This window comes from Mustela lutreola, chromosome 7 (genome assembly GCF_030435805.1).
Source record: "Mustela lutreola isolate mMusLut2 chromosome 7, mMusLut2.pri, whole genome shotgun sequence".
NCBI lineage: Eukaryota > Metazoa > Chordata > Mammalia > Carnivora > Mustelidae > Mustela > Mustela lutreola.
The window spans coordinates 137,346,664-137,359,889 of NC_081296.1; the positions used below are offsets into that span (position 1 = coordinate 137,346,664).

Sequence of the window (13,226 nt, forward strand, 5' to 3'; positions counted from 1 at the left end):
TGAGGAGCCGGGCTGAGCTCACACTGACCCAATGGGAGACGACAGCCCTGAGGCTGCGTTTGGGGTGGTTTCAAAACAGCGGGGGAAGAACAAGATTGTCTGGTGAAAACGTGTGTGATCCATAAAATCGAGAACAATAGCAACACCACAGGGAAATGAAAAATAACACGATTTGCCGAGTTCTCGTGAGTCACCAGTTTTCATTCCTGTGGCTACCAAGTCACTGAATCCTCCAACATGCAGATGAAAAGCACAGCCAGCGAAGGATTCTCTTTACGTCTTGTCACCGTTGATGGGGCAGCCCCTGGTTTAGTGAATTATCAGAGCTTATCAGCGCTGGAATCCACTGTTGCTGTGACAGATGAACTAGTAAGAGCACCTCTTATTTACGTAGCTGCCACTTCCAGGGAGATCAAAGTGCCATAGGGGCGATCTAAAAGCTCTCAAAACAGGCCGGTTTACACGTAAGTATGCTTACCCCATAAAAAGATTCAATGAATAATTTAGGGTCACTTAGTGTCAAAACCCGTACTAAAACTCAGATCTCTAGGCTGTTAATCCTCTATTCAATGGGCTTAGTCACCCTTACTACTAAGCGAGAGACCAGAGCCCATCCACAAAACAGTGACTTACCAGATAAAAATGGAAATTGGGGTACGGTACTGTGTAGAATGTCTGCTGGAGGTCTGGCTGTGGCCCACATCACAGCCAGCTCTGGTAGAACCCTGGAGAATTCACTTAGTGCTGCTTTTGGGTAGAAACCTCTGGGAATTCCACAAGGTGCCTCCAGGCTGTTCTGGCAACCAAAGGTTACCTAGGCTCAGAGGAAGGTTTTCAGGGCTACTCTCAACTGAAATGGGACCTGACAACCGACCCTTTGGCTTGAAGAGCAGGTGACAAGAGGGCTGCTTTGGGTACAACTAACCCGAAAGGGGAAAAGCCCGAGGACTCTGCACGGGCCCCTTTCTGGTGCAGGGGCTCTGAAGTCAATGGTATAATGTGTTATTTTCCTGCCGCTCAGGAAAGCACAGTCTGGCTAGGCGAAGGCCTTTCACGGTGCTGGACTCTAGGTCTGGACTCTAACCTGGACGGATTCCCACATCTTTCTGGGTCTCAGCATTGCCAAACAGGTGTTACCCAAAGAAGGTTCTGAACCCAGCCATGATGTGGAGTTTCGACATTTTGTTTATAGTATGGAAAATGGTTCCAGCCTTGTCCTACAGGCAGATAATATACCCTAAGATTGCAGGGAACGTGTCTGCCATAGAAACAAGGCTCTGATTGTAAAATGAAAATGGAATATTTGGAAATATTTTATATGGAAAATAAAGCTCTACGGTATAAACAGAATTCTTTTTTACGACTTATGTTTTAGGAATGTGGCTATTCTGTAGACTGTAAATCACCAAACGACAGACTTCTGCACAGAGAACTTCGTGGGAGGATGTCCTGCCTGAAACAGTCCTGCCTCTCAGTCTTCCAACTCTTTATAACTCTCAGTTAAGATGATTCTTTTCACCCTTGACCACAACGATTACTGGTATGAAAGACACTGTACTCAAGCATGATGTAATGTGCTTATGTTTATGTTGCTTCCTGGGCAGAGTCTCTGCTTCCCAAATTAGTTCCTTCAGTAACAATTCTGACACTAACAGATACTTCAATGGCAAATAGGTATTTCCTTCATCCTTAAGTCTTTGGTCACCCCTCGCAACCACGAGGCAAGGCAGCATGCTAAGAGCTGGCCGGCTGGTGGAGGCTGCAAGTGCTGGTGCGGGGTGGGGACTCGCTGGGACATCTGTGGCAGAGCTTCTTATTTGGAGGGAGCAATTATCTTTACTTGGAGGGAACAGAATACTTCATCCTAACAGTCACATTCCTCTCTAGCTCACTTCACTCAGGGACAGATGCAATCAGAGCCATTTTTAATAGCCACTAATGCAAGATTCCTGGGAATCCATTTCTTACATTTTTTTTTTTTTAAATAGGGGACTTAAAATATGGATTGAGACTAGAATTCAACACAGTGGCTTCTTTTTTAATTTAAAGTTGCTTATATTATGGCCAGAATCTATTTGGATTTTATCCTCTGCCTCTTTGCTCAACTACATAAAGGAAATTTCCTTCCCACTTCCCAAAGGAGCATTGTCCAGGGAGGCTGTTTGAGGTTAATTATATAACCCAGATGAAAACATAAAAAACAAGTATGTCCTTCAACAAAAAGAGTCCAAACTTAATGAGACACAACATAGTACAAGGTATAAACAAGAATGAGGAGACAAGGGGAGAATGTCAAAAGTCAAAACAAGAAAATGTGGACTACAGGCCAGGATCGAAAACAGTAGGAATTCTTCCTCTTTTAACCTTCTGAAGTGCATCAGAAATTTCCTTTGCCTTTGGTTTGCCTGCAAACTGTCTTACGAGTAAACCAAGGCTCTCCATTCAAGTGCCAGAGGACTGGGACAGGCGGAAAGGCACGTGTCTCCCAGGTGTCAGTGCAGGGAGTTCAAGGTGAGAATGGCCTTCTTCAGACCCAGGCTGTCTCTGCGCCCCAAACGCTGGCTCCAAGACCCTTCACATACCTGCTTCCAGGAGGAGTGCAGTGGCTCTCAGGAGCTTGGGGGTCTGACTGTATTGACCATGTCGGGCCACTAGGACTGATGACAGGCCGAAGGGTGGGGGGGGTTGAAGCACTGCTTCTGTTTATGACGCCACTTGCCAAATTCAGGTTTGTTACCTAGAAATGAAGTGAGGGGGAAATAACCTGATTTTACAGCATTTTCAAAAAGTCTCATTAAAAAACAGATGGAGAAAATCAAGTCGAGTTGAAGAGATGCTGATCATCTGAGCTGAAACGGTGGCTGTGACCCAGGCGGCCATTAAAAGCTGGCTTCTGCGCACACCAAAGAGGAGAAGTAAGGGTGGCTGGTGCCAACAGAAATTAACCGCGCATGGATTCTGCCCCTACTGTGTGCAAAGTGCTGGACTGTGCCAGGTGCTGTGAAATACAAAGATTAGTAACAAAGACAGCAAGAGTTTACTGTATATTAACTCTGTGCCAGGCAAGGGTCTGTCTGACACACTAAGCAAACTACTTAGCCTCTCTGGCCCATGTTTCCTCATCTGCAAGTTCGAAATCACAATAAATTTTAGTTATACATAAAAGAATGATTCTTATGACACACAAATTACTTGCTGATTTAGAAAAAAGATGCACAGGCAAAAGAAAAATGGGCACTGACCCTAATAAACAATTTACAAAAAAGGAATATAATTAGCCAACTAAACATTTAAAACTAGACATTTCTACTGACAATCAAAGAAACGCAAATTACAAGATAACATTTTTGTGTATACATGGATATACAATAATAAAAATATACTACCTAATTTAGGCAAGGGGTGATATTAGATACATACTTATACTGTTTATGTGTCTATAAATTGGTAGAATCATTTAAGAATTTGGCAATATTATTAAAGGCATCATAGTATTTGTACTACCATCTAATTTTCAGCACCTGTGCTAAAAACAATTGCCCATGATGGGGCGCCTGGGTGGCTCAGTGGGTTAAAGCCTCTACCTTTGGCTCGGGTCATTATCTCAGGGTCCTGGGTTTGAGCCCCGCATCGGGCTCTCTGCTCGGTGGGGAGCCTGTTTCCTCCTCTCTCTCTGCCTGCCTCTCTGCCTACTTGTGATTGCTCTCTGTCAAATAAATAAATAAAATCTTAAAAAAAAAAAAAGAAAAAAAAAAACCCAAAACTAACTGCCCATGATTAACAATAGTGATTATTATAACTGCAATTACTATTTGGGAGAACTTACAATGTGTGAAGCTCTGTATAAATATTAAAAATATAAATGAGTACATTATATACAACCTGTTTTTTTCCCCAAAGATTTTATTTATTTATTTGACAGAGAGAGAGAGAGAGATCACAAGTAAGCAGAGAGGCAGGCAGAGAGAGAGGGGGAAGCAGGATCCCCTAAGATCATGACCTGAGCCGAAGGCAGAGGCTTAACCCACTGAGCCACCCAGGCGCCCCTATACAACCCATTTTAAACTGTCATAATTTTATTGGTAAGACCATTATAATTGCCATTTACAAAGAAGGAAACTGAGGCCTGGGAACAAATGGCCGAACTAGAATCTGGAACATGGTCTTTGGAACTTCAAAACTCATCTTCTTACTCATGACCCTATATTGTGAACAGATTTTGAAAAGAAGCATTGGAATATTGGAAATATTGGAAACATTTTATATTTTTAATATTGGAAAATGGGAAGATCAAAATGGCTAACAGTGTTGTTAAGTAAATTTTGCTCTGTGCATATGAGGGAATATTAAGTATTGCCACAGTTTTTCGAGGAATTCTTAAAGATAAAGAACCATGCTGATATCTGAAGTTAAAGAACAAAAAAGTCACACTATACAACTACAGAAAGCAGACCCAATTTCCTTCAACACACGCACATAGATACATACTTATGAACTGCATGGATTACCCTTATAATCCAAACGAGAAAATGTCAGGTATGATGAGAAATACAGACACGAGGTGAGCTTAAAGCCTGTGCAATGAGTCCGAAAAGAAAGGACGGTTGGAAAAACATTTCAAAATCCGTTGCACAGGGAGAGGATGCTGAAAAGAGGGAGAGCACAGTGTGAAGGCAGGTGCTGGGTGTGAGACGCCGGAGAGGAGGGGCACAGGAGACGGACATTCCGGGAAAACTGTTCTCCTGGGAAACTGTCCCAAGAACCTAGTAATTTTGACATTTACAAATAGGAAAATTCTGGAGCACTGTCATGTCTTTTTCATTTGAAAATTAGTATTATTATTTTGTAGTTTATTTATTTATTTGTTTGAGAGAATGAGAGAGCATGAGCGGGGAGGGATGGCAGAAGGAGAAGGAGAAGCAGGCCCCCTGCCGAGCAGGGAGCCTAACTCGGGCTCCATCCCAGGGCCCTAAGATCATGACCTGAGCCAATGGTAGACATTTAAGCAACTGAGCCACCCGGGCACCCCTCATCTGGAAATTGTGAAAGAAACATAGATCATTTATTTTTTGGCAACTGTACAGTGTCTCATCCCTAATTAGGGAACTCAGTACATGAAAACGGCCTAGGACTAGGTCTTCACACCAAAGGACTCAAATATTTTTCTGGGGATGAATGCATTTTCCGTAGTTCAGGAGTGATTCCTGGTGCTTGTGGAGGCTGAGGTCCAGGACACCAGAGCTGCGCCCTCCAATGTGGGTCTTAGAAGCAGCCTCAGAAGCCAACCTTGCCTTATCATCATTTCGGACCTCCTTCTTCTGCTATCAGGGGAGAAGACACACAGGGACTAAAGAAAAGTGGGGAGGGAAGATCCCAGGGCAGGTTATGGCAGGATTCTCTGGCCTGTGGAGTCTTGGAAGAGCCTTGCCTTCTTCCTGCACCTCAGTGGCAAAAGCAGTCAGACTGTCAGACGATCAAACCGCTCCCTGTAGGACTGACTTCATTCCTGCCCCACACTGAGCCTTCTTCCTTGCTGCTCTGCTCCCTGGCCTTTCAAATTAGACACGAGCTTGCAGCTTATAAAAACAGTAAGTGAGAAAGGGCTTTGTGATAACTAACAGCTTCTCCAATTACTGCCTCCGTTAGTGTGCCAAAACCCTAATAACAGAGGCATATTAATAATTTATAGCGGAACAGCAATAAAATAAACAAAATGTACACACTTCACCATGTTTAGTATCAACTGTATGGTTTAGAGATTAGTGAATGGGAAGGAAAAGAAGTATCAGATTTGTTGAATCTTCTCTCTTTTGGCAAGGCCACCCCTAATTCAAACATCATCATTTTCATCATAATAGCTAAGTTATTCAATGTTCACCATGTGCCATGTATTAGATGTCCTTGCATTGTCACGATGTGCGTTTTATCTCATGTAATCCTGAGCAAGCCCCCTGAAGCAGGTTCTACTGTTACCTCCATTTTACAAAAGAGGAAACTAAAATCACATAACTCTAAGGGTAAACAATTGCACAAAAATCACAACCGCACTAAAAATACCTACTAAGTGCAGGGCCAAGATGAGAACAGGAAATGTTTTCCTCCAAGTGCATGTGGTATACTTTTCCCAAATAACACAGTTTAATGTTTGAGCCCTTGCAGTAGCGATGGCCAGTACTTAAAAGTGAGGTTTTATATCTCACTCCTTACCCATTACTCATGGAAGCAGACACTGCTATACTCCCTTTCAGAGATGGAGAAACTAAGGCTCAGAGAGTTTATAGTAACTAATTTGCTCAAGGTTACATAATAGTTGCAGAAGTGGTACTCTTGTTTTAAAATCCCACTTTCTAGGGATGTCTGGGTGGCTCAGTCAGTTTAAGCATCTGCCTTTGGCTCAGGTCATGATCTCGAGTTTCTGGGTTTCTTGCTCAGTGGGGAGCTTACTTTTGCCTGCTGTTCCCCTTGCTTATGCTCTCATTCTATCTCTTTCTCTAACAAATAAATAAAATCTTAAAAAAAAAAATAAAATCCGGGACTCCTGGGTGGCTCAGTTAAGTGGCTGTCTTCAGCTCTGGCCATGATCCCTGCTCAGTGGGGAGCCTACTTCTCCCTCTGCTGCTCCCCTTGCTTGTGCTCACTCACTTACTCTCTCTCTCTCTCTGACAAATAAATAAATAAAATCTTAAAAAAATAAAATCCATTTTCCCATTTTAAAACTAGTAGTAAACAGTCCTAGTTATCCTAAATTATCCCTAATTATTAGAAATTTTTCAAAATATAATTAGATACCTCAAATTCTGACAATAGTGATTATACAAGAATTGATTTTACCAAACTATGCCAGCTTTTTCTTCTTTGCCTTAAATTTTATTCCCCATTTGTTAACAACATGCATATTGTTAATATCCTTCACCAGAGCGCATGAAAAAACCCACACCCATCCTCAATCAGTTCTGTTTCTTAGCAGGTATAGTAAAAACATGGCATGAACATGAAACTAATTTTAGATTCCTGGTGGGTTTTGTTTTTACATGTAACATCAATTCCTTATTTCATGGATAAACCAAAAAAGGGTAGCTATTGTGATTTCCTTCTACACAAAAGCAAAACATCATTGTTAATTTATTTTGAAAATAGCAAAAGGGACCACTACTTAATGAGAGATTATTATAAAGAATAACAAAGCTATTAAAGCTTCTCATCTTTCTTTCCAAAAAATTCCTGCTAAAAATATAACCTGTCTCTTTAAATAATAACAACTGACCCTCTATTTTAAATATTCTATTCTTACTTCTGTGGTTTTGTCTATGAGACATCCAGGACCTATGCCATCCACCCAGCTCAGTCTTCCTAGGACATACGTTGCTAGTAAATAATCAAACAATTTGGGGCTCACTTAGATATGGCCTCAGAACCTTCTTTACACAGTCCTCTAGACAGCCAATGCTGATCAATCAGAAGTGACAAAGGAGATGAACCTATTTTTCAACCCCTGTTTCTAGAACAGGACAATCCAGTGGAATATATTGTGAAGATGAAAATGTTCTACAGTCTGTATCACCTAATACAGTAGTGATAGCCACATGGTATGAAGGCTTTGAAGCCTCCACCAGATCTGGCTGAATCTTATTTGTACAGACTGATGTCTTGTTAAGAGTTTGGTCCAAGTGAATCATTTCTAGATTAAATGACTTAAGAAAGCATCTGGTTCTTCCTTTCAGTTTCCCAGTTTTTTCCTAGGATGGGCAGAAGGAGTCACTGAACAAAAATGGACCTAAGCATCAACTGGGGCCCTAGAAACACCTGGCATTGACTAGGGAAGATCCAAGAGCAGGGCCGATCTCCCAGCATTGGGCCAGGCCTTAAACTCTACAAGCCAGTTAGGCTTCACATCTGAAGGTCCTCCTTAACAGGACAGGATGATGACGAACATGGTTGTCATCAGGTTGCATCTGCTTCTCTGTCCACCTATATTCCTCCAGGTAAACAAAGTTTCATTAGATGAAGAGAAAGTGGAAAATGGCATATATGTATCAGATTTTCATTAACGATGAACATTTCATGCTGAAGAATTTTAAAGGACAGAATTACAGCACATAAAAACATAGCATCAGTAATGAAAGAGATAGCTCATCATTTTTTGTTAGGAACTTTAGGCTATTAAGGCAGAGGGTGTAGCCATTGGGCCAGGTGGCTTCTCTGGGTCAATAACCAGATTCTACGCTACTAAGGCAAGGCTAGCCAACTCGGGAATTCAGGCCACTGGTCACAATAGTCCGGGAGACGGGTGGGATAGTTTAAAACCCTTTTAATTACTGAAACTACGACACAAATAACATGTCTTGCTGATAATGGATATCAACATCTTTATGTGTGAGAAAGAGTACACATCTATAAGAACTGTTTAAGTCTGTTTGAACCTCTAAAACATTTTAAATTTTTTTTTTCTTTATATTCCTATATTTTTATTTTTATTTTATTTTTTTTTTTTTGAGAAAATACAAAACCTCTTAGATTCACTACAGTAACAGCAATTGTAACAACAATGTCGTATTATTAGCACTAATGATAGCTTAATTCAATGAGCACTTAATTTTTGCCAGGCATTGTTTTCTGTGCATGTGTGGGCACGTGCGCACGCATGTGTGTGTGTGTGTATAAACTCATTTGATATTCAAGATAGCTCTGTAGGTAGAATTATTGCCCTCATTTACAGATGGGGAAATTGGGGTTGAGAGGCAAAATAACTTGCCCAAGCACAAATAATTGTTCCATGTCAGCCCCTAGTTTCAATTCCTGGTCACCTTGATTGAAAATCTCCCAACCTTGTAGTTTCTAGGCATTGTGGTACTCCCACTGCCTTGCCCCACTGAGCCTGGTGCTTAAAATTCCATCCATGGACCAGCAGCAACTTTAATCCCTGGGAGCTTGATGGGACAAGCAAGCTCTTAGCCAGTCTCAGCCCCAGGGAAGGAAATCTGCATTTGACAAGATCCACACGTAATTCACATGCAAGTTAATGTCAAGGAAGGACTTGTCATAGGAGATGGGGACAAAGGAAAGAGAATTCAAGGGTTCCCCTGCACAAAGGTCAGGGGATCTTCAAAAACGGGAAGAAATACCTTGATGGGGTGAAGAGTAAGCAAGGGAAAGGAGTAGAGAAGATAATTCCATCAGGAAATTTAAAATTTTACTATTTCTCAATGTTGTCTGGATGTTCAAATGATGACATGAATAATCATTCAGTCTGCCAAGGATGCAAACGTGGATAAAACAGTTTAGAACAAGGTTCAGAAAATCCCGAGTCTACTTGTGATGCTGCCTTGAGAAACAGTGGTCATTAAAAAACAACCAAGACATTGACACATAAAAACAATCAGCTTGGGCGCCTGGGTGGCTCAGTGGGTTAAGGCCTCTGTCTTAGGCTAGGGTTGTGATCCCAGGGTCCTGGGATCGAGCCCTGCATCAGGCTCTCTGCTCACCGGGGACCCTGCTTCCCCCACTCTCTCTCTGCCTGCCTCTCTGCCTATTTGTCACCTCTGTCTGTCAAAGAAATAAAATTTTAAAATCTTAAAAAAAAAAAAAAATCAGCTTGTTGAATATTCTTCCACCCCGGCCTTTCTCAGGCTAGTCAGCTAAGTGAATGACTGCCTGTAGGAAAATCGAGTCACAGGATCCCACCGCTGCCTAAACCTTAGGCAGATGCTTCACCCCTTGCTGTCCTCCTCCTCCTCCTCTGCTACCACTCTCCTGGAGCAGCTTATCCAGAGGTTCCACTCCTGTTCCCTTCTTCATGTCCATTGCCACGGTGACCTCGGTGCATTTTTTTCTTTTAATACCAACTCTGTTTATCTTAGAGCCAGCCTTCCGAATAAGGCAGGTGAGCAAATACCTGAATGTGTGGGGTAAGGACACACTGCCCGCATTCCAGCTAGACAGGTGTTTAAATTACAGCAGGAATAAATACAGGTGATGGATTGAAAAGGGGGTAGGAGAAACACAGAGAGGGAGGCCAATTTCCGGAGGCTGGCCCGCCCAAGTGTTACTGCTTGTTACTGCTGTTGCTAAAAGGAGGGCTGCTGCCAGTGCTATAATTAAAATATGATGGCAATGCCCTGATGGCTTCCCAGAATATACCCACCACCCACCCAGATACATAACCTTTTGGCATCCAAAGAAGATCCAGGGACAGGCCTAACTAGATCACTGTAGCTATAGTTGGAATGCTCTAGAAATGCTGCACACCTGAATGTGCAAAAGAAGTTCAAACCTCAGAGAGAATCCAATAAAGATCCACTGCATGGCCTAGCATAAGCAAGGCCTTGGGTAAAATCCTAAGGGAACAGGAAGGAGGGTGGGGGGAATCGGGTAACTGGGAAATGGGCCTTAAGGAGGGCATGGGATGTCATGAGCACTGGCTATTATATAAGACTGATGAAGGGGCGCCTGGGTGGCTCAGTGGGTTAAGCCGCTGCCTTCAGCTCGGGTCATGATCTCAGGGTCCTGCGATTGAGCCCCGCATCGGGCTCTCTGCTCAGCAGGGAGCCTGCTTCCCTCTCTCTCTCTCTCTGCCTGCCTCTCTGCCTACTTGTGATCTCTGTCTGTCAAATAAATAAATAAAATCTTTAAAAAAAAAAAAAAAAAGACTGATGAATCACTGACCTCTACCTCTGAAACTAGTAATACACTATGATGTTATTAACTGAATTAAAATAAATTTTCAAAATCCTAAGGGGAAACACAGATTAAAATGTGGCCCCTGCCCTTAAGCCATGAAGGAACTGATAATATAGTAAGTGAGACAAGACACCTAGACAGATAATATTCAAGGCCGCTAGAAAGTGGTAACTGGCCCAATAAAAAGGCAAAGGAAATTCCAAGACCACCTCTGAGCTGTGCCTAAAAGGACAGGTAAGAGGATTACTGGCGGGGGGGGGGGGGGGGGGGCGGGGGGGCAGGGTGGTCATGGTTTCCTAGAGCAAAAAAGCCTAAGTAAAAATGCAGAGACAGATAAGCAGGAAGAATGTCTGAAAAACAGGAAGCAGTCTAATTTGGCTAAAGCTCAGAACAATAAAAGATAGGAAAAGAAAGAAAAATGGCTGGGGAGATCCTTGAATGCCAGACTAAAAGATTCTGCTCTTGACCTAAGACATAACAGGAAGTTTGCTCAAGGGTTCCGGTAAGAGTAGTGCTATGTCAGAACTGTGGTGTAGGTAGAGAAATCTAGTGCTATTTTCATGGGCTGGGGTGAAAGGGGCTATTAAAGAAAACCAAGATGTGTAGAGAGCCACGGCAGTCAGGCAAAAGGTACCAAGTCTGGGACGCAGGATGTACCACTGCTGGGCTTCTCTCTTTCCGCCTAAAGCTCAGGAAGAATGCTGGGCCTTGTAGCTGGAGACCTGCTTTGGAAGCAGAGGATAAAAGTTCCTGAGTTTATGTGTTCATTGTTCATGGTCTCTTCTTCCATCAGCCCTCTTTGGGATTTATGTTCCCATGTAGCTGGTAAGCCAAGATGGTGCTGCCCGGCATTTTAAGAAGGGAGGGTCAGAGAGTGGGCCTTAGGGCAAATATACCTTTTCTTAGATTTATCTTTCCATGCCTCTCTTCAACAGAACGGCCTGAGGATCAAGATTAAGGGGTGGGCTTGGGTGGGGAGAGGTCTGACTAGATGGCTTTGGTCTAGGCCTGAGGTCTGAGGCCTGGTGGGCAAAAGAAGACAATGGATCATACACTCTCCAGCCCAAGTCACCAACTAGAAACTCCACTCAGGAGTTTGGAACCAAAAACAGTAATAAGAGGAGACTATGGCCTGAAGGAGCCTCTCTGGGGGCATCTGCTCCTGAACCTCAAGGCAGTGACTATGGAATCCTGGATTCCAGGCACCGTCCTCCCTAAATCAGTGTTTAATGACCTCCTGTGCGGTCACTTCCAGTGCTACCATGGAACCACAAAATCAAACAGATACTTAAGGATGGTGAAGTTTAAGTAGATGTTGACAAGATAACACAGCTTACTGAAAAATAAGATGCTGGCAGCCGGTGTGAGCCCTCAAGCCGCTACCAGATTGATCAGAAAGCAGCATCTGCCTCCGTGTATGCCTGTGATCAGCCCGTTAAGGACAAGACACTCTCCACGTATAGCAGACCACGAATTCTCCATCTCTACAAATGTAGCCCTCCGCTGACTGGGGCTTGTGGGTTATCACGTGACCTTTACCTTTCTTAACATAGTACCAAGGATTATCATTGCTGCTGGGGGAAATCCAACCAGCAACTAACTATGCCAGGAGGCAGGGATTATCCCCAACGTGGAAGTGGAAAGATCAGAAGCTTAATTTGGTATTTTATCATTGGCTCTAAGAAAGTCCTTCAACCCCTTCAGCGCAGTAAGATCCTGAAATCCTGCTGCTACTACCTTGCACTTTACTTCCCAATGTCAAATTTATTTTTTATAAACAATCTCCCTTAGCTAGTAAAGAAGGCTTGTCATTAAACTGTTTCAAAGGCATAGTGGTTGTGGGGCGACTGGGTGGCACGGTCGGCTAAGAGTCTGCCTTCGGCTCAGGTCATGATCTCAGGGTCCTGGGATTGAGCTCCCTGCTCAGCATTGAGTCTCTCATTACCCCCACCCCCGCCTTCTCCCTTCCTCTCTCATACAATAAAATCTTTAAAAAAAAAAAAAAAAAAGAGCATAGTGGTAGAGCTGGAAGAGCTGCATGCCATGATTTGTACTATATTATAACTGCAGGTTTATTTGCCTATCTTGACCCACAAATTACTATATCTCATTCATTGTTGTATCCTCGGAATTTAGCTCAGCAGGCACAAAAGTATTTATATACTAAATGAAGTGGTTCTCATCTAGTCCTAAATACATACCTACACACACACACACACACACACACAACCCCCACAGCCTCTAGCTAGCAGCTAGTTTCACTAGTGAGTGGAAAAGTGATTAATGTCACTGGAAGGCCAGAGAGGAAATTAGAGGTTCCAAATGACCTCTTTCTGCAAATACCACAAGGGAGGGACTGCGTTGCAATAATGGGAAATAAAATAATCAGTGATTAGAGGGAGGTAAGTGTTGCTCTTGCTAGTGCCCTGTATAATTTTAGAGACGGGTTTTACCTGGTCTTGAAGCCTTGGGAAAGGTTCTCAAATGCGGGAAATAAGAGCTTTGCATACATTTTTCGTTCCTTGACTGCACAATGTTCTCCTTGGCAC

At 42.9% G+C, this 13,226-nt stretch overlaps 1 protein-coding gene across 21 annotated transcripts in view; it reads right to left on the reverse strand.

Annotated features, from left to right (window-relative positions):
• The window catches only part of TTLL5 (tubulin tyrosine ligase like 5), a 282,938-nt gene that overhangs the window by 134,567 nt on the left and 135,145 nt on the right, over positions 1 to 13,226 (reverse strand). For 20 of the 21 annotated variants that reach the window (XR_009355825.1, XR_009355827.1, XR_009355826.1 and 17 more), the window contains one exon: positions 2,583 to 2,737. The exons of the other annotated variant lie outside the window; for it this stretch is intronic. Coding sequence is in view for 17 of the 20 variants with exons in the window: in XM_059182754.1 (XP_059038737.1) it covers positions 2,583 to 2,737 (155 nt within the window). In the remaining 3 variants the exon portion in view is untranslated. The remainder of the gene's footprint in view (positions 1 to 2,582; positions 2,738 to 13,226) is intronic. 21 annotated transcript variants of the gene reach the window in all.